This window comes from Chamaea fasciata, unplaced genomic scaffold (genome assembly GCF_029207755.1).
Source record: "Chamaea fasciata isolate MVZ Bird 193981 ecotype frontalis unplaced genomic scaffold, bChaFas1.0.hap1 SCAF_27, whole genome shotgun sequence".
Classification (NCBI taxonomy): domain Eukaryota; kingdom Metazoa; phylum Chordata; class Aves; order Passeriformes; family Sylviidae; genus Chamaea; species Chamaea fasciata.
Genome location: NW_027094112.1, coordinates 2174889 through 2200904, shown reverse-complemented (window position 1 = coordinate 2200904; position 26016 = coordinate 2174889). Strand labels below are relative to the sequence as shown.

Genomic DNA, 26016 nt, shown 5'->3' with positions numbered 1-26016 from the left:
CCAGGAGCAGAGTGTCCAGTGGCAGGGCAAAGCGCTGGGCCCCAAGATGGGAGAGCAGCAGGGAGCTGGCCTGCGTGTGCCCAGGCTGCAGAGGAGGCAGCTTGGATGGAGGTGGTGAGCTCAGAGGCAGGAGAGGAGCAGGGCTGCTCTCCCCGTGCTCCACAGGCATGGCTGGGCAGCTGGAGGGGGGAACAGGTGCGGCTGCCAGCGCTCAGCACAGCTGCCCAGAGCCGTGCAGAGCACAGGGCCACGCTCAGCTCCGGGGGCCAGCAGCCCTTGCCTTCACTTACCTACAATGGGCAATAAGCCCACGCACAGGGCACTCCACATGGCCAGGCCAGCTCTGTCTGGCCTCTCTCCACCTTCTCTCTGCCTGCACAGCAGCTCTGCCCACACCTGCCCTGCCTGTGCCTCTGTCACTGCACTCAGGCCAGTCCCTCCTGGTCCCTCCCTCTGTCTGTGACAGCACTGAGGGGGAGAGGTGGGGCAGGAGGAGCACAACTTGAAGCTCTTTGTGCTCTCCTGTGTGTATCTCATTCTGTGTGGTTCCCATCCTTCTTTTAAGCCCTCTCCATGTTCACACTTTCTGTCATCCTCTGCAAGACCCTCAGGCTTGATTTGGAATGGGTCAGTGGCAACACTAATTTGGGGAATGCCATTGTTAAACCACCACAGCCTTATTTGGCACCCAGTGTGAGGCACGAAGGGTTGAGATAAGAACAGATCTGCCCAGAGTGGGTTGGATACAAATCTGATCCAAGCATGAGTTGTGTCAGGTATGGGGCCACAGGTGACAATGCATCTTGGGCTGTTCCTGTGGCTGTGGTACCTACCCCTGTGTATGGTTCTGTAGGTGATCCTCATGATGATATTTTGTGGGGCTTTGGGCTCTGACAAGGGAAGAGGACAGAAACTCTCAGCCTCTGGAGGTGACTCCTGTGAGTGTTAGAAGAAGATATTTCCCAAGGATGATCTAGCAGTTTTCCCAATCAGTTGGCACACCATGGCCAGAGACTGTATTTCTCAACAAAATAAAACTGTATGTGCAAAATCCCTGTTAGAGATGGCCATGTAATGGAGGCTGGAGTATTTCTACTCTGTCTCCTTGCATGTTATGTTTCTGTACGGGTCCTAAAAGAGGAAGTGTCCTGATTGTGGGAGGCTTTGGCATAGCCAGGAATCAACTAAGGCCCTCCCTACAAAAATCCCAGATTTGACATCTGTTTTAAAAGCTGTGCTTTGGAAAGACAGACATTCCCAGGAGCACTGCACTCCCCCGCCCTGAGCAGATTTGCAGGGGAAGATCAGGTTCCCAATACTTCAGTTCAGACCATATCTGCAGACTGAAACATAAGGGAGAGAGACTTGCCTTACAGTCACGTAAATAACCATGCTTCTAATGAGTTTCTCTTTACGGTACATCTAATTTTACCAGGTACTTTTCAGAACTTTGGAACACAAAACAGAGAGATCAGATTATGCCCAGCAGAGGCAGGAATATGATTATTATGTTGTATTTTTAATATTGTATAAGAAAACGGAAGAATTCAGTGGTACAAAAAGCCTTTTAATATGGCCCATTCTCTTGGAGTTCTTCTCGAAGCTTTCCCATGTAAGCTCTTGGAAAGAAGCTTTTAATATTGTTGGCCACTGGAGAGAGCTCTCAGCCTTTTGACTTGCTCAGCAGGACAGGTGTCAGATACCACACTCTATGTGTGAGACCCCCCAAATGGGAAGGAGAAATAAATATGATGTGCTGGAGGTGAAATTTTTCCTCAAATGACTTTAAATCGTGGGATCCCCTAGAGGACAATATTGTTTTTTCAGATGTCAGGATAATTGCACATGCAAATGCATTTATTTAAAGAGAGGGTATTTTAATGTGGGGAACAGTGTCACTACTGTTATATATGGGTAATGCGATGGGTGGCTCTCATAACTAAGGGATGAATATTATGTGGGTGTTAAGAGAAGTTTTACAGATCTATAGTTATTGTGATATGTTCTCCCGTACGCCTCCTTCCTCTCCCCTTTCTTGTTGTCACGTGATGGCCTTGGGACTTGGGGCATTTAGGGGGACGGCAGGCTTGTTACTATGGCAACACTTGACTCCAATCAGGTTGAAAGAAAGCAGTCTCCATCAATGGACGGTGAAGAGGACTTGATTGGCAGATGATGGGAGGGGCCAGGATTCCCAGATGCAACTCCGAGGATATAAAAGGTGGAGCCGTCAGTTTGTGGCAGAGCTCTTGATGGTTTAGTTCCTACCTGCCTGGGCTGTGATTTTTCCTTATTCAGTGTTTGGTTGTATTTTTTTTAAGGTTTAATAAATCGTTGGAATTTTAAAAGTTCTTCTGCAAGGGCTGAGGTTCTTCTGTGGGGTTCTGCAGGGTCTGAGGTTCTTCTGTGGGGTTCTGCAGGGTCTGAGGGTCTGACCTGACCAGGCTGAATGCAGCCCACCTTGCCGTGTCCTCTGCAGAGGCTCTCTTGAGGCCAGCAGGAACCCAGCCACGGAGAAAACAGCCTTCTTTCCCCTCAGGATGTGGTTAACTTGTTTTTTTAAAGCAGGGGGGGCTTAATCCTGCCTGGGATAACTGAGTCAGAAATGGTGACCACAGCATCCTGCCTGTAGCTTGTGAGAGGGCCATGAGCTGGGGAAGCTGTGTGCTGGGCTCTGTTAGGTAAGAACCAAGTTGCCATGGGAACTATCACTCCATCAAACCACTTGATATTATTTTTTGGTGGCCCCTTCCTCCTATCACTGAGTGCAGAACAACAGCAGGGTTTCTTCTCTGCTGATATGAGCATTTTCCTGCCTCATGCCTTCAGCAAGGACTCTCCTCACTGAGACATTTGAATGTGCCAGAGAGACACTTCCCTGCACAGAGTCTGAAAAAGAAAAATTCAGCCAACAAGAAATCTATGGGACCTAAGCTGTGTTTGTAATCCCTGTGGGCTTTAGGTGAGTTGGATTTCAGCAATCTCCATCCCAGCTTCAGAAAAAAGAGCACATAAAACCCACAGCATTTTGGCCGAGTACTACTTTATTTTCATCCCTACTACAGGAACCTAAAATGCACATGAGCTATATTTGGCAGAAGAACTACAGGCTTAATAAAGAAACTAATATTATCTGGTTTTATTGAATCACTTCAGTTCCTTCACAGCTCTTCTCCTCTACAATACACACTTACTGTTATTAAATCTTACCCAAAGCTCCAAATGGCAACTACTGGAATTGAACTCCCTCAGCAGTAATACTCCAGTTCTCCAGGCAGTAACACAACATGCCTGGGAAAGGTGCTTTTCAAAGCCATGTATCTAGAGTGAGCACTGGAATTTTCAAAGCAATTGAAGCACATTGGACACTTGTGTGCAAATGCCAGAAGAGTGGGGAGATCTGCTTAGCAGGAGGATGAGGATAAATCCACTCTCCTCAGTTCTCAGAGCACAGGAAACAGCAAAAGCACTTCAAACTCTTCGGTGTAAATCAGCTGGCCAGGCAGGAGTGACCAGTATTCAATGTCTTCAGGGGAAGGTTCTGCCTGGTGTCCTGGGTGGTCTCTGTCAGCAGCTCTGCCCCTGCTTGTTCAAGCCCCTTGTGCTGCTGGTTCACATTCTTTCCTGCTCTGCTTCAGGTTCTTCTTGCCTTCATTCCCCATGTCTGGAAGAGCAAATGGAGGTTTAAACTACATTTAATGAAATTAGTACTAAGAACCACTGTTTGATAGCTGTGTGCTCCCTTACCTCAGAAAAGAAACAACTTAATACTCATGAGGGTATTGACGGCAATGCTCTTTGCCAGCAGGACTCTCAAACCCAACACAGCCATGGACAGCATGTTCACTCTCTGCCCTTCAGCATCTGCTCAATTGACCAAAAAAGAGGGGAGAGATCATGGTCTAGGTTTTGATGTTGTGATCTTGGCAGAAAGTGGGAACATTCACAGGGGACAGTTTAAGGGAAAGGAAGATCAGCAAAGGAACAGATGATAGAGAACATGGCAACAACAGGAGAGCCCAGGGTCTGTCTGCATTGTTTTTTGCTTCCTGGGGCTTGTGTGTAACTGCAGGAGCAGCCTTGGAACAGCAGCTTGTGTCTGCTGAATGTGTTGTGTTCTGACTCCTCTCCCCTGGAGAAAATACATTTCCATGTCTTTATTCCCCAAATAGCAATGTGACTCCACAGCCTGTTTGGGTAACTCACCTTGTGCTGAGGAGTCTGTGCTGTTGCAAACCCTGTCACTGGCCCCTGTTACTGGTTCTTCTGCCTCCTCTTCTGTAGCATAATAAAGAAAATTTATTTTAAACTCTATCCTTGTTTTATGCAGGGTAAAAGAAATGTTCATGTGACATTTCCTGTAGGAAGTTGAGGAAAGTTGGGGCTCAGATGATCAGTCATTAATTCCAAAATTACTTTGAGGAGACAATTTCTCCATGCAGATGCAGGAAACAGAAGCATTCCTGCATTGTTTTGGTTTTACCATTTGAATGACCTTCAGGACTACAAAAACATAAGAGGTTATTTAGTTAAAAAACCCTCCCAACACACCCGATCTTTAACTAGGTTTTAGAAAGGCTGTTCCAGCTTGTGCTGCAGCAGGTTTGCTGCTACAGGATAGGACATTTAGTTATAAAGAAATTCACATTTGGAACAAATAGATTGTGTCTTCCCTCTTCTTTGCAAAGTAAGGTCTCTCCAAGTAATTAAATAGTTGAACCCATTTCTTTCTGAGGCTTTGAAACATCTTTCAGCTCTCCCTGCTGAAATACCAAATGTCTTTGTCATTTCTGCTGGTAGCCCAGGGCAGTGGTGTGAAGAAGGAGAACACAAAGCCCCATAGGCCACTGTCTCCAGAAACAAGTGACAGCTGTGCCACCAAACTGTACCTGGCTCTGTTGTTATTGTGCTGTTGTCGAATTTGGCCGTGCAGGTCACCTCTGTGCCTTTTGTCACCTTGACCACTTTGATTGCATTGTACAACCCCTCTGATGTCAGAATGGATGTGCTCTGTTTATATACGACCTCCTTCGAGGGCATTTCCAAGCTGATGTTCTTTGTAAGGAAGTTCCTTGCCAAACAAGCTGCTTTTCCCGTGCTGCCACCTTCTTCCAATTTCTTTGATTTCATCGCAGTGACTTGAGGGACAGAAGTGTTTGACATATCTGTAAAGAAAAGCATGGTTTGGACAGGATTGATTTTACTGCAGGCTTGCCCAAGTGCTGAGTGACAAAAAATTCACATATACTCCAGCTGTGACTAATTTGTGGCATTATCGATCACTGTCTTTTTGTGGTCTTTATTTCTTGCTGCTTCTGCCAAAACATCAAATTAGAGACAGAAAGAGGTATGGGGGTATATTCTATAGATATAATCCCTCAGGATCGCAGCTTCCTTTTTGCCAAAGCTTGTGCTTGTAAGTGAACCCTTGATTTCACAAGGGACCTACAAAGAAGAAGGGGACATTTATGAATGCCACTCCAAGAGCCCACTTATTCTGCTTTCTCGGGAATTTAATTCCAAAACATAACAATTCTATCTGGGTTGCCTTGCATATTCTTGAGACATAAGTAGATACTCTTTTTTCTTTTACTTTCCCTTCCATACACCCAACAGAACTCGAACATCCATTAACTTGGTTTCACCAGTTCAGTTGAATCCAAACTGTGAACAATTCAGTAAGGTAAAACTAGTGCAGAAGTGTTGCGTAAGATTTTACTTTATACTTTTCTACATTACCCTTCTCTGCCATCAGTGTTCTATTTTTGACTCAATTGATAGTCTTAGGAACTTGTATGCCAACTTCTGCAAACACTTTATTTTGCTTTAGACTGTCCAAGCATAACTTTAAAACCCAAAAATGGCTATGAAAAATCTTATTAAGAAGCCTGAATAAATGGATAGATGTATGTCCCAAAGAAATTCAGAATGATAGCAGACAGAACTTCCCTTGTGGAGTTCAAGTTCTTTGGCAACAATGAGAAGTGGGATTAGAATATTTTTACATATAAATTGTCTAGTTGCATGCAAAAGATTACATATAAAAAGTCTTATTAGTGACTGAAAAACATGAATGACTATCTGCATGAATTTTTGGGGAAATAAAATATTAAAAAGGGGGAAAAATGAAAGAGTAACAACTGAGTAAATGGTAACATATAAATGATACCTACTTGGCTCCACAGTCAGTTCAGTTCCATTCCCAAAGACAAGAGCAGCAGTAACACACAGTTAAAATGTGTAAATCAAAAAGGGCTCGTTTCGCTATTCCTCCTATACACATTTCCTTCCCAGGTGTTGTACCACGGTTGGCCAGAGCCTGTCAGTCTTGTGCATTCTCTGTTCCCTGAGAAGACCTTGAAAGGCTTTTCATGTGGTCTCCTCTCCATCCTTTCCAAACACCCAGAATATAAACAAGCTGCTTCTCTGCAATAACACCCTGAGCAAGATCATCAGCAAGAAATAATGTACCCAGTGCAATTGTAGTTCAGAGAGCAGAGAATTTATTTTATCTGACCCCAGAAGCCTCACCTGAGTCCCACTAGTTTGCATTACCTGACCATGCAGACATGAATTCCTACCACTGTTTGCTTCTGGAAGGGATTTGTAGTTTTTGTCCTGAAAATTATTTGGACAGAAATTTGTACTTCTCCTTCACTTCATTCTTATGAAGTCACAGAAGGAGCCCTACATTATAAAACGTAATGGGCCTTGACATTCTCAATGAATGTTTAATCTGGAATAATCCAACCTGAACAAAGAGGAAAACCTTCTCTGCCCTTCACTGAGCCTCAAGAGAATATGCCTGGAATATCACACAGTGACACTGATGGTTGTTATTTTATGTCATTTTGATCTATGGGTATTTTTAAAAGATTGGATAATGAAGTATTTGTGCTCTAAACACCTTAAAATGCATATTAGTAGCTCCCAAAGTAATTCAAAACAAAAAGGGGGAGGTTGTTCACATCCTGGAAATTTTGGCTTCAACTTAGTAAGTATTTCAGCAGTCTCAAAATGGACTTTGATAGTTAAGGCCCAACATCTTTTACTGTCAAACAGAATCCCAGTCTATGCGCAGCTCTTAAAATATGCTGCCTTTAGCTAGAAAAATAAAATCATGGAAGAGCATGGAAAGAAGAGGTCTTTTTTCAGAGTGGTAAATTTTCTTGAGGTGACATGCACCTTTATCGTCCATCATGGAATTCCAGATAAAGATAGGAATACCTGACTCTTCTTATAATCCCTACTCCTCACAGTGGTCTTTTCAGAACCCACACAACATAGGAGCCAATTGTCTTTCATTCCATGAGCTCTTGCATATGAAGCTTTTGTGAGAATTTAAGCCCAAGGATATTTAACCTTCTTCCTCCCCTGTCCCCAGGGCAGTGGAATTGCTTCCCTGGGCACACTGTGAGTGTGGTGCCAGTGTCAAACCAGAACTTGTCAAACCAGGCAGTTACAGATCTGTCTCCAAACTCCTCACCACTGTGAGCTCTTCACTGAGCTCTGCATTCCTGCCCCAAGTCAGTCAGTAGAAATCCACTGCAGAATTGGACACTTGACAGAAAATTGGAGCCAGAGTGCTGCCCAAACTGGGAATCAGTAATCACATGCTAAGTAGTGCCCCACTGGTGTTTGGGGATCATGGGATAATGGTGCTCTGCACAGTCAGCCCAGTAGTTCCTGGGAATCCTTCCAGAGCAAATCCAAGCTGAGGATTTGGCTTGAAAGCCTGGGTGGAGAGCAAGTCCACTCAAGGCATTATTGCAGCTGAAAAGTCTTTCAGTGAACCCAAACCTTTAAATTCCTTTGATCACTCCACCTTAATTTTAAAGGAAGTTTTAGAAAGAAAGAAATGTCACTTGGTACAACTGTGAGAGTTGTCCCTGGTCCAAATACAAGCTTTTCTGTCCACACACTGCTAAGACTTATTCCAATAACTCACTCTTTCCTGATAGTGTTCAAAAGTATTGTAAAAACAGCTGATGAAAAGCCAGATATCAGTCCTAATTATCCATGAGTGCATGTTTATGAGAGGATTCAGATGTACATTTACTTCCAAACCTGGAAAGAAAAAAATATTAATTGAATAGTTCAGTGATTTCAAATAACTTCATGGAGTGTAGAATTTTCAAATTCTCCCTTTTATCCATCTTTTAGAATCCCCATGAGCTCTTTTATCTTTCCAGTCTAAAAGGCAATATTCAAAGAATGTTCTATTGGTCTTTTTAATTATTACAGTCGCCCCTCTCCTTTCTTTCTCAAAATATCTCATCTTGTTTCCTTCTTTTTGTTTTTGTACAGGTCCCTATGCTGTTTATATCATCGTGGTACTCCGGCCCCGGTACACAGTGATCTATTTCCTTGTAAAAACTGTCTCTGATCCACTACACAGAATTTTGGATTGTATGGGTAGTCACATGATTTATTCAGTGGTTTAAGACCCAACGTACCACATGAAGAAACACCATGTGGCTTTCAAGGAAGGATCATAAATAATACCAGAAAAGTTGAATTGCAAATGAGAACTTGAGGATTACATGACACCTCTGAAAAGTCTTAGGGAGTTATGCTAGATAGAGAGCAGGAAAATAATCAGTACTTTTCATGTTATGTCAAAGCATTTCTGAAAATTCTCCTGACTTGCAGGAAGCTGTCCACTTTTTCTCCTTTGTTTCAGTGCTCAGAAGCAGGAGGAATGTGCCCTCTGGGCTCTTAGAATTGGTGCCTGGAGGTCCTTCAGTACCTTAGGAAGTCTTCATGCTGTTTTAGGTAAGAGGAGAAAGTAGGCAAAATGATTGTTGTGTAGAGGCTCTGAAACCTTGGGAGTGAGGATCAAAGAGTGAAGGAGGTATTGCACATTGATCAAATCCTTTGTGATATTCAATTTCTATATCATAAACCCTTGATGGCCAGAGACTGACTCAACTTCTGAGGCTCTGCAGCTTCAAGAGCCCATCCCTGACTTTTGTAACAAAGGAAGGACTCAATGAGTCTGTGCCCATCAGGAAATGCTGGTACAAAAGAGGTGAGGAATTATATGAACAGGACAGGTTTCAAAATAATGAAAAAACAAAGGGCTGAAAGGTGTGCACTGTTGGAGTGTGCACATATACAAGGAATATCTGTGGGGGGAAAGAAAATCCCAGGAAGGGAAATGTGTGGTGTAATCGAGGTCAGGGCACATGGCCTGGGCTCCTCTCCAAGACAGGATCCTGGGTTGGGTTGGGTTGGAAGGGCCCATAAAGATCATCTACTTCCAATCCCTCTGACATGGTCAGGGGCACCTTCCATTATCCCAGGTTGCTGCAAAGACAGTCCAGCTTGGCCTTGGACACTTCCAGGGATGGGGATGCTCTGAGTTGTATGTGCCAGGGCATCACCAGTCCCACAGCCAAGGATTCCTTCCCAATATCCCATCTAACCCTGCCCTCTGGCAGTGGGAAGCCATTCTGCCATGTCCTCTCACTGTGGGCCCTTTTCCAAAGTCCCCCTCCAGCTCTCTTGGAGTCCCTCAGGTACTGGAAGGGGCTCTGAGGTCTCCCCGGAACCTTCTCCTCTCCAGGCTGGGCACCCACAGCTCTCTCAGCCTTTGAGTTCTAACTCTGTGGGCTGGAGGCAGAGCTGTGGGATCATGGAGATGCGGTGGGAGACCTTCCAGGAGCATTGTAGTGGCTGAAGCCAGGCTTGAGGAAAGACAGGCTGGGAAAGCAAGGAGTGAGCATTGTCCTTTCTCTGAGGGAAAAGCTGGAATTTGTGCTATGGGATGTGCAATGAGCCACCTGACAGCAGATGGGTCAGCATTAGAGGCCACATCAGCAGTGGGGACACTGGTGGGTGGCTACTACCCATCACCTGATGGGGAAGTAAAAGGCAAGGACTTCTTGGGACAAACGGGACATTCCTTGGCTCTGGTGCTCATGGGGTGCTGGAAGTGTGTCAAGTGTCTGATGGCAGGACAGCACAGCTGAGCACACACACTCAGGAGTTTTCTGGAGTGTGCTGATGCAAACTTGCTGACACAGGTGGCTGGAGAGCTGGACCTCCTACTTGTCAGTGAGCAAGAACTGGTGATGGATGTGAGGTTGTTGGGGCAGCCTTGGCTGCAGAGACCATGCATTGTTTGAGCCCAGGATCCAGTGAGAAGGGAGCAATGCAAAAACAGGACTGGAGCCCTTTGCTTCAGTAGAGCAGAATCTGTGCTCTTCAGGGATCTTTTGGGAGGAGTCCCATGGGTTATGGTCATGGACAGAGGAGCTGTCTAGAAGATCTGCTCATTATGAGATATTATCTCCTTGACCCTCAAGGATGGTTCCTCTTGGTAAAGCAGTAAGTCCAGCATTGTGTCAGAAGTCCAAAATTATGAAAAATGTACTCCTGAATAAACCCATACAGGGTAAATACAATGCAACCATGAGTGATTCCAAGTCCTTGTTCTGATGTCGATAGAAGAGACATTCCTAGTGGGAAGTGCCATTTATGGCATCCAGGTCTTTTTCTTCATGCATCTACTTCTGGTCATTGTTGGATCTGAAGTTAAAAGGATCCTTGTTTTTACCAAAATCCTCCTCTGTGCTCTGAGACAAAGAGGAGAACATAATGATGAGCTTGAACGTGTTGTCCACAAAAACTGGATTTGTTACCTGGTGTGTAGCAAGCCAGTAATTACACACCAAAGGAGACATTGATTATTTATTTCAGAGTTGCTCAAGCCTGGGTGCTCAGTGGCATTCCACAACTCAAGCACATCAACTATGAAAACCTTTTAGTATTTATGCATTTTAGCAAACAAAGGAATTCGTGTTCATTGGCTACAAGAATATAGTTCTCTCATTTATTAATAGTCTTTATTCTATTGGTTAATCATTCTCTTGTTTCTCATATTGATTATTCCACATGCTCAGTCTTTCTCTTCCTTTGGGTCAGGGCGTTTCTTGGGTTAGTGATCCATGTGTTGGTGGCCGTGATCTGCCCCTGACAGAATTTCTATCTTTTACCCACTTGAGGCTGATTTTAACACAACTGCTGAGTTGGCTTTGTTAGTTCCTTCCTCATCTTGGGAGTTCTGCCAGATGTTCTTGTGGCCCAGAAATTCTGGATTGTTTGTGTCCACTATCAGTGGTACATCTTTCTCCCCAAGCTTTGTTAACCTCCCATGAGGACTGAGATCACTGAAGCATGTTGCCATGGCTTAGGAATGGCACTCCCCAACTCAGTATCCCCATCAAGACCCTCCAAAAAACCACTGCTGCTGTCTTTCACTTACCCACTGCTCTGTTCTCCCTTCCCCTCCCCTATGCAGTGGGATGGAGTTAAGAACTGGAGGCACAAGAGGTGAAGAAGATGGACTGAGAAGAGAACAATTAAGTCACAACAGCAATGAGGTAAAACAAACAGTAACAGCAACAATTTTAATAACAAAAGGTTCATGAAAAATAAACTATTTACACAGAAAACTCACAAGAGGAAACAAATACAGGACGGCTTGCCCTGCTACATTTTTGGAACTGGAAGGAACACCTGTGAAGAGAGGAAGAGGGTCCCTTTCCCTAGGCCCAGAAATGAGGAGGTAATATAGAGTAACATCCATATCTTAGCCATGCCCCCTCTTTGCTAGTGCAAAAATTAACCCTGTTCTTGCAGGAACCAGGACAGATGTCAAGCCCTAAACCTTAACAAGGCAATTCTAGGAACAAGTTATTTGTCTAACACTTGGACATAACTTACGACTTGTTGGCTGCTCTCTTTTTCACAGACTAAGTCTCCCTTATTGCTGATTAGGCTTAAAAGTATACAAAGATCAAACATCATACTTAAGAGAAGTTTACATGTCCCACATTTTGCAAAAAATGGAAACATCAAGAAGGATCTTGCCCACTTGTTCAGCTGGAGCTGGCAATCAAATGTCTAAAATGAGCTGTTTACAAAAGCCAAGTTCTCAGGTAGACTGGTGAAAAAACGTCTTGGAAAAAAAAGGTTTTCTGCTGTTTGAGTAATTCTGGGAATCAAATTTGTGTGTGTGCATGCAGCTGTCTGGGGAAAAATAGACAAGGTAGGGCCACCATGTTTCCCCCCTTCAAAGAAAGGAAGGAGACAGTTTGTGTGTGGTGGTTCAGTTGTTTTCAATCACTGTGGTACGTAGTTCACACTGTGCTAGATGGTTCTACAAAAACATTTGTGGGTCTTTTCAGTGGCAGGTGATGTTTCCTCTTTCATGCCTTTGAAGCACTGGCTTTTATTTTCCTCTTCCTCTACATTGTTCTACTTCTGAACATCTAATACTGCTCCAGAGGATGCTCCACACAAAAAATAACACCTGGTCATGGATTCCTTGGATACGCTGCAGGTGATCACAGAAAATTAGATATGGAAGGTGAAACAGTAAGTCACTGTCCATCCACTATGGACAGGACAGCTAAAAGCAGTGATTTGAAGTGAGCTGGAATATCTCCTTAGGGAAATCCCTGGGCTGCTGACACCTGCAAGAAAACAGGGAGGTGACAGAAGAAATGAAGTAGTATTATCTTTGTGTTTGTTACTTTTGGCAGTGCTGTGTTGAATGGCTCTGACATTAATCCACTACAGCAATTCTTCTATTGAGCCAAAGGGGGGAATTGGGGCAAAGCCTGGGGACAACTGCCTGGCCTAGTGGCACCTGTAGCTTCTGTATAGGGTGCCTCAGGCACTGTGCTCAGGAACACAGGGCCATGGATGCATTTGCATTGATGTCCTTATGTCTTCCATGAAAGCCTACACTCCTAAATAAAGAAATGAATGCTCAGTGCTCAGAAGAAGAACACCTCTGTTTATTCATATGGAGCCAGAGCTGGGAGTGCAGGGAAGGAGTTTTTCATCATGTCCTGGGAAAGTCTATCTTGGCAGTAAAGTTTCTGGTGCAGTGCCACTCTTTCCTTAGATACAATTAATTGACTATTGTTATGTGTTACTGCAATGTTATTGTGAGACTCCCTAAACATCATGAAGTACCCAAATGTGGTTAAGTTCTGCCTTTCCCTGTAAAAACTTCAGCTCTTTCAGTGCCCATTGTGTTTCTTTGTCATGATTTAACCACCCATGGTAACTAAGCACCACACAGCTGCTTGCTCTTTTCCCCCTTCTTGGATGGGGCAGAAAACTGGAAGGGTAAAAGTGAGAAAACTCGTAGGTTTAATAAATAATTCAGGAGTTTAAGAAATAAAGCAAACATTTCATGAGCAAGCAAAGCATACCAAGGAATTCATTCACTACTTCCAATTGTTAGGCAAGCATCCAGCCTAATCCAAAAAAGTAGAGCTCCATCACACATAGTGGCTGCATGGAAATAAAAATGCTCAGTGTCATCACTTCCTTTTTCTTCCCCATCTTAATATGCTGAGCCTGATGTCCTATGGCCTGGAGTACCCCTTTGGTCAGTTGGGGTCAGCTAAACCATCTGTGTTTCCTCCCAAACTTTGTGCACCCTCAGCTACTCACTGGTGGGTGGAATGAGGAGCGGAAGGGGCCTTGCCTCCATGTAAGCACTGCTCACCAATAACTAAAACATTCCTGAATTACCAACACTTTTCCCAGCACAGATTCAAAACATAGTCCCATTCCAGCTACTATGAAGAAAATTAACTCTACTTAAACCAAAAGCATCATAATTTTTAAAAACAAACAAATCCACCCTCTTTCCTTGGTTCTTTCTGCCTGTGGGAGATACTGAGAAGGAAGGAAGGAGTTAACACATTAATGGTTTGGGGTTTGCTTGTGGGAGACTGCTGTTGTTACTGCTGTAGCACCTCTGCATCTGTTTCTGCAAAAAACAGCCCAGACTAGTCTTGAGGAGTCTGGAAGAGCCTTGCCTTGAAGCAACCGCAAAAGACCTGGCTAGATTAAAGCCCCTGCTTCCAATTCTGCCCTGGCCCTGAATGCATTTCAAGCACTGTGCCCTTTTCAAGATCTCTCATGCTGCAGAAATAGGTGGCTGTGTCTGCAGCTGCTGGCGAGAGCAGTTGCAGCCACAACTGGTTCCTGGAGGGGTCTGCAGAGCTGTTGACTCGGGTCTGGAAGGATGAAGCAATGTGCTGGAGCTGTGTGAAAGGATACTGCATCACCATGTGCTGCAGCTCTTTACCAGGAGTCTGCCGGACCCAGTCCCACGCGTAGTTGCTGTCGGTGATGGCTACACCAGAGATGTGACAGGTGAGCCAGACAGACTCCGAGATCTTCCCTACTGTAGGGCCTGAGGTCTCTGTCTTCACCCGAGAAAGGCTACCTGCAGCCCCAGGAGACAAGGAAAAACAAACAGCAACAGCTTAAACAATCAATCTACTCCACCATGTCCCTGTGGTTCTGCTTGTGATGTCCAGGGTCCAGCAGCTGCAAATCCCTCTGCTCAAAACCCCTTGATCCCTTTAGAATCTCAGATCTGGGAGAAACACATACAGCCTTCCCCATTCTCCCACTGAGCTCCCAGATGACCCTCTAGAATTCCCCATTTCCTCTGCTCACCCCTCAGGCAGCAAAACCCATGGGCTGGACTGAGTGGACAGGAGCTCTGTCCAAAACCATAGCAGGACTATTCACGCATCGGACCATTTGGACTGGGTAACTGTAATACTGGAAACCGAGGCAAACGGGAAGATTGCTTCAAAGCTGAAGCAGTGAGAAGTGAGTTCGCATGACACATGGGAAGAAGACAACCATAAAGATTAGAGCTTACTTAAGGACAGCAAAAGATAGGATATCTTTGTTAGAATTAAACTCTTTAAAACTCTGTGCTGTGTCTACCTAACTCTTTGGGAGCAACCCTGAAGATCTGGGCAACACAGGCCCCTTCCAGCTCTGTGGCAGAGCTGGGATGCTGACGGGTGGTTTGTGTTCAACCTCAGCTGGATTTTGTGGCTCTGTGCGAACAGCGCAGAAGTAGCGGGCACAGTCCCCAGCATGGAGCGGGTGCAGGCTGAGAGATGCCACGGAGTGGGAATTGTCCCTGGAGGCTGTGGCTCGACCTTCCACTGCTGACCCAAACTGAATCTGTGATGCGTAATGGCTTATCCAGGACACCCATTCGAATCTGCCTCTGGGTGCCTGACGGTACCACCGAACATAATGATTCTCGAAGGTCAAGCCGGATCCATGGCAAGAGAGAGTGACGGAGTCCCCGGGTGCTCGCAGCCCTCCGCCGGCCTCCTGCAGGCTCAGCTGTGCCCAGAGCCCTGTGGAGGGACGGGGCAGGAATCGAGCACGGAACGACCACGGACCGAGGCCTCGTCCCGGTGTCCCGGTGCCCCCGGCCCGGCACAGCCACAGGCGCCACCTCGCTTCTCCGGGAAAAGGACCCGTGCCCGGGATCTCGCCCTGCGAGCCCTCCCGCGGCTGAGCCGCACCGGCTTCAGATACTGCGGCCGAACCCGCGGGCAGAGCCAGCCCCTGTCCCTTCCTCTGTCCCTGTTCCTGCTGCTGCGAACACCCCAGCCCCTGTCCCTGCGCCTTCCCTTGACCCTGCCTGTCGCTGTCACTCCTTCCCCCGGGCCGGGCTCGCTGCCCTCCCCGCCCGGCTCTCACCTGCGGGCCACAAGGCCAAGGCCAAGGCCAGCAGCCACGGCCGCAGCCCGGCCGCCATCGTGGCCGGCCCCGGCTCCGCGGCAGCCGCACAGGAGCCGAGCGGAGCCGCGCTGGGGCCGCTCCCGCCCGGCCCCGCCTCGCCGGGGCAGCGCCGGCGCCTCTGCCCGCCCCGACACGCCCGCCCCGGGCCCCGGCGCCGCCGGGCGGGGGCAGCGCCGGCCGCGCCCGGGCCGCGCACACGGAGCCGCGCTGCTCGCTCGGACAGCGCCGTCTGCCACACGCACCCGAGGGCTTCGTGCCCAGCGCGCCCACAAATTCGCCGTCGTGGCACAGACGGTCACTGGGATCCGCCGCTGCCTCAGGACAAAGGCTGCCAGCAGCCGAGGGAGGTGATGGCTCCTCTCTCCTCGGCGCTGCTGAGGCCACACTTAAGTACTGGGGGCACATTTGGACTGCCCCTAGGAGAGGGAGTTGGATCTGCTGGAGAGGCCACTGAAGGGCCGTGGAGATGATAATGGCACTGGAGGAGCTCCTGCATGAGGAAAGGCTCAGAGAGCTGGGACTGTTTTGTGTGTGGAAGAGAAAGCCTGGGTATCCATTGTTTTCTCAACAATGGATAGAAATACAGAGAGGTTTAAACCACAGAATAGATAGGGTTGGAAGTGAAATCTAAAGGTCATCTAGTCCAGCCCTCCTGCTATGCTCACAGGTATCTGCAATTTGACCAGGCTGCTCAAGCTGTGCCCAATCTCTTTTCAGGTTTGGAGCAGATACAATTTCTCAGGACCATCTTTTCCATCACCCTAAATTTAAACAATTTCTTTTTTGCATCTACCTTCTTTTTGTTTCAAACTCTTACCCTTTGTCCAATCACTGCAGGCTGTGTAAAAAAAGTCTGTCCCCATGTTGCTCTGAATTCCTTTTTGTAGAAGTGAGGCATCTTCAAAACTCACTCCTGTGATCCTGTGAAAGGCTCTCAGGCACACACATGTCTGTGCAGCTGATGTGGGCCAGGGAGAAAACTGACTTCGCCACCTCAGTCAGTTGTTTGTTACCTGAGCAGGGACACAAGGACGCTGAGCAGAGAATCACAAAGGGAATTTATTCTTTTATATTTTGCCTACGGTGTGCTCTCACCTAGTCCATGGCAGATCCTGCTGCAGAGAAAAGCAGCTCAGATCTGTGCCTCATCAGCAACTCTTGCTCACATAATCCCTGAGTGCTTGTCCTGTGCTGGATCCCTACACCCTGGTCCCATGCAGGTGGTGCAGATGAGTGGTCAGTGGTGCAGGAATGTTCTTTCTTCAAAACTCAGGCCCCATGCAGGGCCTGGATTTTCTCTTGGATTCTGGCTGATTCCACTTCTGGTTGTTATAAATGCATATTATAAAGTAGGCTTTTCGCAAGTTGTGTGCTATATGATAAATAACGTTGTGGTAAGGATATAAGTTTTTATTTCTCCTATTAGTAAAGAAAATTAGGCATAGTGGTAGTAATTGATATAGTTTGCTTGAACTGTCTGTTTGGTCGGGATAACATCAAGTGAACATGTAAAGAAGATCCTGCTATTGAGATACCAGCTATCAGCATCTACCATCTGAAGGCCCAGACTGGAGGTGATAATGAAGACACAGCCAAGAAACACGCATGCTCTAAAAAGGTGGACCCAAGGAGGGATCATGCAAAACAGTTCTTGGAATATGAAAACTAGTTTATGGAAAAATATGAATATTCAATAGACTGATACAATAAAAAGGGTACTTAAAGGATGTCTCTAATATAGCAGGGTGTGGACTTGGCCAGGTCACCCAGCTGGCTGGACTTTGCTTTTTTATCTCCTAATTGTCTTATTTTCTATTAAACCTATTTCTTAAAATTTACATAGAAAGTGAACTTTGTTTTTCACATGGTCATGGTTCAGTGTCTGGTTTCATTGAAGGAGAAATCATCTACTGATTTTCTCTGGTTATGGGCCATTGTGAGCTGGGAAGAGCTGTCTGGAGGTGGGTGATCAGGACCAAGCAGCCCTGAGGAAAGAGCTCAAAGTCTCAGGCACTGCTCCTTCTTGTAAGCAGGAGAATATTGCATTAGCTCTTGCCTTTCTCAGCTCTTTTCACTGAGGACTTCCAGAAATAACTTGTGCTACAGGAGTGTTGAGGACAACCCTGTGTCCTCCTCAGGCTGCAAGTTTCAAAGCTGGAAAGGAACAGGGAAACCTGCAAATGACACGAAACAGATTTGGAGTGGGTAAATGAGAGACATACAGAGGAATGAGAGCTATTCAGCATGGGCATGTTTTCTGTGTTTCTGTTGTTTGCGGTCTTTGTGGTGTGGGTTCTTGTGTCAAAACTTAGGGTGTGTTGTTGTTCTGTAAGGCTGCAGACACAGGTCCAGGCCTCCAAGCTCCCTCATAAAGGCTCTGCCTGGCCATCAGACTTAATGCTGTCCTTTCTGGAGAGCCAGGATGGGCATAAGGAAAGGGGAGCAGAAGAGGAGCCAGCTTTGCTGCTTCTCTGTGACAATGGGAAGTCAGGAGTTAATTCTTGATTTTCTTTGGTTTCTCTGTGCTGATTTTCCTTTGGTTATTCAACTCCCTTTTTATCACAACACACATTTTCTCCTATGTCCACCCTTTTGTTTCTCTCCTCCATCTCAGTGAGGGTGACTGGGTGAGCAGCTGTGTGGAGCTGAGCTGCCTGATGGAGTCACTGGCAGTAGGTGCCCACAACCTTTTCCTGTTCAGTTCTGAATGTCCTTAAGAATGGAACTTTCAGAGTCTCAGGTATTTCAACACAGTGCCTGGTCCCCCTCCACGTTTTCCTCTCCATGCTAAATGAACCCAGATCTCCCAGGCTCTCCTTATATGTCAGCTGTTCCCTTCCTTGTTGTCATGACCCTTCATCGCATTTGTTTCCCTCTGTCGAGGTCCTTTCCAGGCCTGGGAGCCCAGCAGGGGACACAGTAGTCCCCAGTGTCAGCAGTGCTGAGCTGAAGAGGATTCCTCCCCAGTGAGCAAGGAGTCAGGTCAACATGCCAGGAGGCTGCATGGACAAACGAGGCTGGGGAAAATGTGGGCCCACTGGTGAATGGGATGGGGACCAGGTGACACAGGACATGGGACAGGGCTGAGGCTCTGAATGCTTTATTCACCTCATGCTTCAGCAGCCAGATCAGCCTTCAAGAATTCCACTTCCCAGAGTCCAGGGAAAGAGGCTGGAACGAGGAGTGGGTACCCTTGCACAATCCATGTCACTGAGCCCTTCTCTAGTCCATTATAAAAGACTTTGTCCAAAAGGTTTCCAGTGAAGTCAGTGCTGAAAACCCAACTGAATGAAGAATGCACAACATTCACTTTCTCTTCACTCACCAAGACCCTTCCTTTTTCTCACTGTATAAGGCTGTAAGTGCAGCTAAGCAAGATTCCCAGTTCCCAATGCCATGCTGAGAGTCCTTGAGGAAGGAGGGCTGAGAAGTGGTCCAGGGGCCAGAGCAGAGATTCCCCTGATGTGCACGGTGAAGAGCATGGTGATCCAGGTTGTCCCTCTGCAGACCATGGCAATTGGTGGAGGAGCTGATACTGAATCTGCAGAGAGTGCAGGAACCCACACAGGAGCAAGTGGATATGACCTGAAAAAATCAGTGACTCCATGGAGAGTTGCTGTTGGAACAGGTTCCTGACAGGAGCTGTGGTCCCACGCAGTGAGTAGCCCACACCAGAGGAGGTTTTCTGGCAGGACCTGTGTCCCACAGAGCAGCCACAGTGCCACGGCCTGTTCCTGAAGGGCGGCATCCCATGGAAAGGACCCATGCTGGACATGTTTTGAGTAATTGCAGCCAGAGGGGAGAACCTGCTTTGCAGAAGTTCTTGGAGAAAAGGGTTGGACTCCATACTGAAGATGGGGAAGGGAATAAGAAGGAAGAAGAGGCAGGGAAAACATGTTTTCAACTGATTGCAAACCCATTCCCCATTCCTGTGAAGTGATCAGATGGCAGAGATGTTTCATGATTTGTTCTTATTTGTCATTGACTTACTCTGATTTTGATTGGCAATGACTTAAACTCCTTTCCCCAAGTCAATGTGTTTACCAGTGATGGCACTACTGGGACAGCTCCCTCTCCTTATCAGGACAAACAAGCCATAACTGCATATTTTTCCCATGTCAAATGGCAGAGAATAACTCAGCAGATTGCTGAGCACCTGGAGGACAACCAAAGACAACTCACCACACCTTTGCAACTACTGCTTCCTGATTAAGTGCTCTGTAGCAGTCACCCAGAGCAGCCATCTCTGCTGATATGCCTTCCTAAACAGCCTGTGTGGCTCCATCCACCACAGCACTCTGGAAGCTACAGCAACACATCTCCATCATCCCATGGCTCTGCAGGCAAGGCACAGAGGAGAAATGAGGCCCTGCTGGACAGGAGTCCAGGAAACGTGCACTGAACCTGCACTTCCCCAAACAGCCTCTGCACTTCCCAGAACAGATCGTCCTACACCATAAATGGGACCAGCCCTCCTAGCAGCCCTCCCTCCACTGCCTTTTATTGCCACCAAGCCAGAGGGATGTTTCCTGCACCTGCCATTGCCTGAGAAGTGCCTCGGGGAGCAGCTGCTAGAAAGAAGTGCTGAGAGATCTGTCTTCCCCAGCTGTTGGTTTTTGATCCACTGTGCTGCAGAGCGCTTCCAGGGTGATTCTTGCTCCACAGTAATACATTGCTGCATCCCCTTGCTTTGCTGACAGGATCTGCAGTGTTGTCCAGGAACTCTCCACTGATCCCACAAAGTCATCTCGGAAACCTTCTCCATAGATACCACCCTCCCTGTAAATACATTTGAGAGAGCCACTTGGGCCCTGACGGTACCAGTACACGGAGTAAATCAGCATAGCACGTCTCCCCATGCTGCACGCAAAGGTGACTGCATCTCCCTCTTGCACAGTCAGTTCCCTGGGGTGCTGCTCCAAGGTCACCTGCCTAGTGACAGCTGCAGAAAGCAAGAACAAGCCATGATCACTCCAAGATTCAGCTAAGGTCAGGGCAGTGCTGCTGGGGCACTGGAATGGCACTGGACCAGTGGGAGGACAAAATCCACCTTTTTGAAGCCAGCTGACACAGATGGGAAGAGCTGGTAGCAGCTATCAAGGATCACACAGGAGCTCACATTTCCCTCCCTCCTTTTCCCTGTAAGACAGGGAGCTTTGTCTGATTTTCCTCAAAGAAGCATGAAGGATTTTCACCATGGGGGGGACAAATCCCATTGTCCTTGCCAGGACAGGATGGTGAGGAAGCCACTCTGCTGTCCCTGAAAGTGCTCTAGATGAGGCCAGCAAAGACAAAGGCTGTCCCAGGCATTGAGGCTCGGTCCCTGTGCTGCCATCCTCCAGCTGGTCTGTGCCACAGGGGCCGCAGTGGCCCAGGAGCAGAGTGTCCAGTGGCAGGGCAAAGCGCTGGGCCCCAAGATGGGAGAGCAGCAGGGAGCTGGCCTGCGTGTGCCCAGGCTGCAGAGGAGGCAGCTTGGATGGAGGTGGTGAGCTCAGAGGCAGGAGAGGAGCAGGGCTGCTCTCCCCGTGCTCCACAGGCATGGCTGGGCAGCTGGAGGGGGGAACAGGTGCGGCTGCCAGCGCTCAGCACAGCTGCCCAGAGCCGTGCAGAGCACAGGGCCACGCTCAGCTCCGGGGGCCAGCAGCCCTTGCCTTCACTTACCTACAATGGGCAATAAGCCCATGCACAGGGCACTCCACATGGCCAGGCCAGCTCTGTCTGGCCTCTCTCCACCTTCTCTCTGCCTGCACAGCAGCTCTGCCCACACCTGCCCTGCCTGCGCCTCTGTCACTGCACTCAGGCCAGTCCCTCCTGGTCCCTCCCTCTGTCTGTGACAGCACTGAGGGGGAGAGGTGGGGCAGGAGGAGCACAACTTGAAGCTCTTGGTGCTCTCCTGCGTGTCTCTCATTGTGCGTGGTGCAGGAAGCCTGTTTGGTTGACAGGAAATGCTGTGGTGGGCAAAAGGTGATGTGTGTCTGAGGGGCCAGCCCTGGCCTTTCTCTCAAGAAATCTCAAAGGCTGCTGCTGGGACTTTGGAGTGACTGGGGAGTCTGTCAGCTTGTCCTTCCCCTGGCCCTGGCTCTGCTGAGCTGCTGCTCCCCCATGGGACACCCCAGGATCTCAGCTCAGCTTGGCCAGGGCACCCCTAAGCCAAAGTGCTCCTCACCCTGCTCCCTGCACTCTGGCCCAGCACCCTACTCACTCCCCAGTGATGACACTTCTCCAGCTGCCTCCTCCTGTCACAGCCCTCCCACACCCCTGCCCATCAGCAAAGGCAACCCAGGAGTCTGCAGGGACCAGGCTGCTCAGCAGAGCCAGGACACTCCCTGCCCTGTGTCCTCCTCCTCAGCTCAGGGCTCAGGGCTCTCCCAGTGACCAGAGAATGGGACAGCTCTGAGCCCTGGCAGCGTCACTGTCCTGACTGCCACCACCCTTCTGGGGAGCACTGCCCCACTCCACACAGTCCCACCACAGACTGAATCTATTCCCTCCTCCCCCTTTTTCTGGGTATTTGGATACAGTCCTTTGTGGAAGAGATCTCCAGGACAGGGGTGGGAAAGAGGAGTTGGAGAGGGTAGAGGAGCCCACAGAGAGTGGAGGCTTGAGGCTGGGGAAACAGGCAGGGGGATGCAGCCCCAGGGGGAAGCAGGTTGTCCTGGGACACATGGGGCTGCTCCAGCATGTCACTGGTTACCCTGAGATTAGCTCAGTTGTTTACAGCATGGCCTTTATAGTGCCAGTGTCACTGGTTTGGTCCCTGTGCATGGGTCATGCACTTAAAAGTTGGACTCACTGATCCTTGTGGGTTCTTTCCAACTCACAATATTCCGTGTTTCTGTGATATGCCAGGTTCCCTAGACACCCAAGCGCATGGAACATTGGTCTGGTCTGGAGGAAAAGAGACTGAGGAGCTGCTTGATACTCCTCTCAGCTTGGTGAGGAGGTGAAATGGAGTAGGATGTTCTTCCTGGTACGCAGTGATGGGATGTGGGAATGGTTCAGAGCTGCATGAGAGGAGGTGGATTATAGGAAGTGTTTCTTTACTGAGAGTGGTCAAACATTGCAACAGGCATCCTGGAGAGGTGGTCAATGCCCCTATACTGACAGGATATAAAAGGAATTTAAATAACACCCATGCTGTATAACAACAAGCTTTAATTTGTTTGAGGCCTGGAATGCTCAGGCAGTAGGACTAGGTGGTTGTAGCTTCCTTCCAATTGGAACAGTCCTTTCTCTCCCCTCTCCCTACTGTTTGCCTCTCTTCTGCAAGCCCCCAAGGTTCGATGGGACCCCAATTCTCTGACCCCAGGCACAGCCCACTCACTGACTCTCCCCTTGCATGGGATGGGAATCACGTGAACATGCAGGAGGGGAGGAAACTGATGTACTTCAGGCACACCCTCTCGCTGTGGTCCCTTCACGTGCAGTAATAGAGTGCACTGTCCCCCAGCTCCAGCCCGCTGATGGTCAGTGTCCCAGAGCTCTCGTCACCCTGGCAGGAAAACCTCCTGTTGGCAAAAGGGGCTGTGTGGCTGTAGGAGCCTCCATGGGCCTGGCACTGCAGCAGGTACTGCAGGGCTTCACCAGGATGCTGCTGGTACCAGGCCACATAAATTCAGCAAGCTTTGGAGCTGGAAGTGCAACAGAGGGTGCCAGTGTTCCCTGCTGGCCACCACACGGCAGAGCTTGTTGCCTGGATCTCATCACCTTGAAATGCACCTGAAAGAAAATCAGGCTCACTGCTTTTCTCTCAGTGGTTCAAGGAGATGGCTCCCAAAAGGGTCAAAGGAAGCCGGCAAAGCCCAGGTGATTTACATGTTCCACTTAAGAAGGGGACCAAGGAAGGCAGAGTGGGACTGGAGCCAGACCAGGCTGACTGGATGACAGAAAAACCTTGAACCTCCTCCACAGGACAGAACATTGCAATTGGGATTCAGGAAAAGGAAAGCCTCAGTGTTGGGAAAGGAGCACTTGATGAACGGCAAGGATCACTTGTGGTGCGTGGGAATGCCCTCCAATTTCTTAGAAACAGCCCTGAACCACTTTGAAACTCACCATCTCCAAATTTTGTGGGTGCTGAGCCAGACCCTAGCTGGTTTGTGTTAAAGCTCACCTGGGTTTCCTGTCCCCGTGTGAACAGCGCAGAAGTAGCGGGCAGAGTCACGGGTGTGCAGGGGCAGCAGGGAGAGATAAACCTCGGACCGGGAATTGTCCCGGGAAATCTTGGCCCGCCCCTGCACTGACTGGTCAAAATGAAAAGCTGTCGGATTATAACTAATACGGGACACCGACTCCAGGCTGCCTCCGGGTGCCTGACGGTACCACCAAAATGTGTATCCCTCGAAGGTGCTGTTGGACAAGCGGCAGGAGAGGGTGACGGATTCCCCGGCCACTCGCAGCCGTCCGCCGGCCTCCTGCAGCCTCACCTGTGCCCAGAGCCCTGCGGAGGGAGAGCAGGAATCGGGCACGGAACGACCACGGACCGAGGCCTCGTCCCGGTGTCCCGGTGCCCCCGGCCCGGCACAGCCACAGCGCCAGCCCCGGCCCGCAGCCCCTGTCCTGTGTCTGCCCCGGCCTTTGCCCGTCTTCCCGACCCTGCCTCTGCTCCTGCCCTTTCCCCATCTCTGCCCTTGTCCCCGTCCCTGTTCGTGCTCCTGCTCCTGCCTGTCCCTGTCGCTGTCGCTCCTTCCCCCGGGCCGGGCTCGCTGCCCTCCCCGCCCGGCTCTCACCTGCGGGCCACAAGGCCAAGGCCAAGGCCAGCAGCCACGGCCGCAGCCCGGCCGCCATCGTGGCCGGCCCCGGCTCCGCGGCAGCCGCACAGGAGCCGAGCGGAGCCGCGCTGGGGCCGCTCCCGCCCGGCCCCGCCTCGCCGGGGCAGCGCCGGCGCCTCTGCCCGCCCCGACACGCCCGCCCCGGGCCCGGCGCCGCCGCCCCGCCGGCAGCTCAGGGGGCCGTGCTGGAAGGGACGGGAAGCAGCGGCGTGTGAGACTTTATTTTCTCTTTGTCGGCAAAGAGCTTTAGAGACACGAGGCTCTTTTATCTCTTGCTCATCAGTGCTCTGAGGCCTTTTTTCTTTCTCCCACTGACTCGCCTGGAAGTGGCTGGGCTTGGGCAATAAACTGGGATGGGACACAATAGCACCACTATTGCAAACTGAGCAAGGGAGTATTCCACACTGTAATACATGGTTTTCCGAAATAAAGCTCAGGGAAAGGAGGAAAGGAGACATTTGGAGTGACAGCCTTTGTCTTCCCAAGGAATCACTCTCTGAGTGAGAAAGCATTTTTTCCTAGAAATGGCTAAAATCTGGCTATTGATGGAGAAGTAGGGCATAAAATCTTTATTTCTCTTCTCTTGCAGACTCAGCTTTCTTTGTTTTTCCTGTGATGAAGGTGAACATCTCTCCAAAATAAAAAGGCTGTCAGAGCTGGCCGTGTTTATCGTGGAGAAGCAGAAGCTGGTTGGGGTTGTCATAAGTGTACAGAAACACGAGGACATGGCCAGGCTCTTCTCAGTGATGCCCATTGACAGGACAGTGATCAATGAGCACGAAGTAAAAATCACAAGAGGTTCTCACTGAACATCAGAGAGAAACAATTTTTCACACTGTGAGAGTGCCCAGCCACTGGCGCAGGCTGTTCAGGCACCTTCTGGAGTTTCCATGCTTGGAGATATTCACACATTGTTTGGTCATGACACTGGGGAAGTGGAGCCTGTGGAGAACCAAGGCTGGACAAAGTTGATTCTCAAGGACAGAAGCTCTTGTGAGGGAACATTGGTTGAGCCACTTGACTGCAGACTGAGGGAGGACGGGAACAAGAAGCAGTAGAGAGGAGGACCAGTGATTAATTAAGAAATGATCCCACACCTCATTTTCCTGTTGTCCCTTTGTTTTTTGGAGAGGCGAGGCAGAGAATTCGGGAATTCTGCAGTTATGAGGATTAGCCTGGGAGCAAACAGGGATAAAGTGGACATTTTGTGATTGTTCACAATTTTAATCAAATTGGCAGTAAATCAGAATCCCTGCAGAGTGCAGTAAAGGCCAGGAATACCTGTGGTGCACAGTGATGGCAACTTACTTCTTGGAAACAGCCTTGAGAGCCATTGGCTCCCGGGTCCTGCAACTCTCCCTTTCCCGACATCTAACTCGACCTCTGCCAGACCCCAGAAGGTTTGTGTTAAAGCTCGTCTGCATTTCCTGTCCCCGTGCGATGGCACAGAAGTACCGGGCAGAGTCCTGAGCTTGCAGGGGCCGCAATAAGAGAGAAGCCTCGGACCGGGAATTGTCCCGGGAAATCTTGGCACGACCCTTCACTGCTGCCCCGTACTCCTCTGTACTGCCCGAGGGGGAGCTGATATAGGATATCCACTCCAGCCGGCCTCCAGGTGCCTGACGGTACCAGTAAATAAAATAATTCCTAA

At 48.8% G+C, this 26016-nt stretch overlaps 2 protein-coding genes across 3 annotated transcripts in view; both read right to left on the bottom strand.

Moving 5' to 3' along the window:
* Positions 1-24385, bottom strand: part of LOC136301916 (immunoglobulin gamma-1 heavy chain-like) — a 39136-nt gene extending 14751 nt beyond the window's left edge. For both annotated transcript variants that reach the window (XM_066205173.1, XM_066205174.1), the window contains exons 1-2: positions 24324-24385; positions 23708-24034 (exon numbers count right to left, since the gene is read on the bottom strand). In XM_066205173.1, the coding sequence (XP_066061270.1) occupies positions 23708-24034; positions 24324-24381 (385 nt within the window). In that variant the 5' untranslated portion in view covers positions 24382-24385. The remainder of the gene's footprint in view (positions 1-23707; positions 24035-24323) is intronic.
* LOC136301920 (Ig heavy chain Mem5-like) lies at positions 3037-15651 on the bottom strand. The gene is made up of 7 exons (XM_066205176.1): positions 15553-15651; positions 14891-15203; positions 7866-7924; positions 4890-5165; positions 4207-4278; positions 3748-3864; positions 3037-3664 (listed from the first exon to the last, which is right to left on the bottom strand). Exons 1-6 carry the CDS (start codon positions 15608-15610, stop codon positions 3749-3751), a joined length of 894 nt encoding a protein of 297 aa, XP_066061273.1. The 5' UTR covers positions 15611-15651; the 3' UTR covers positions 3037-3664; position 3748.
* Positions 24386-26016: the final 1631 nt, after the last annotated feature.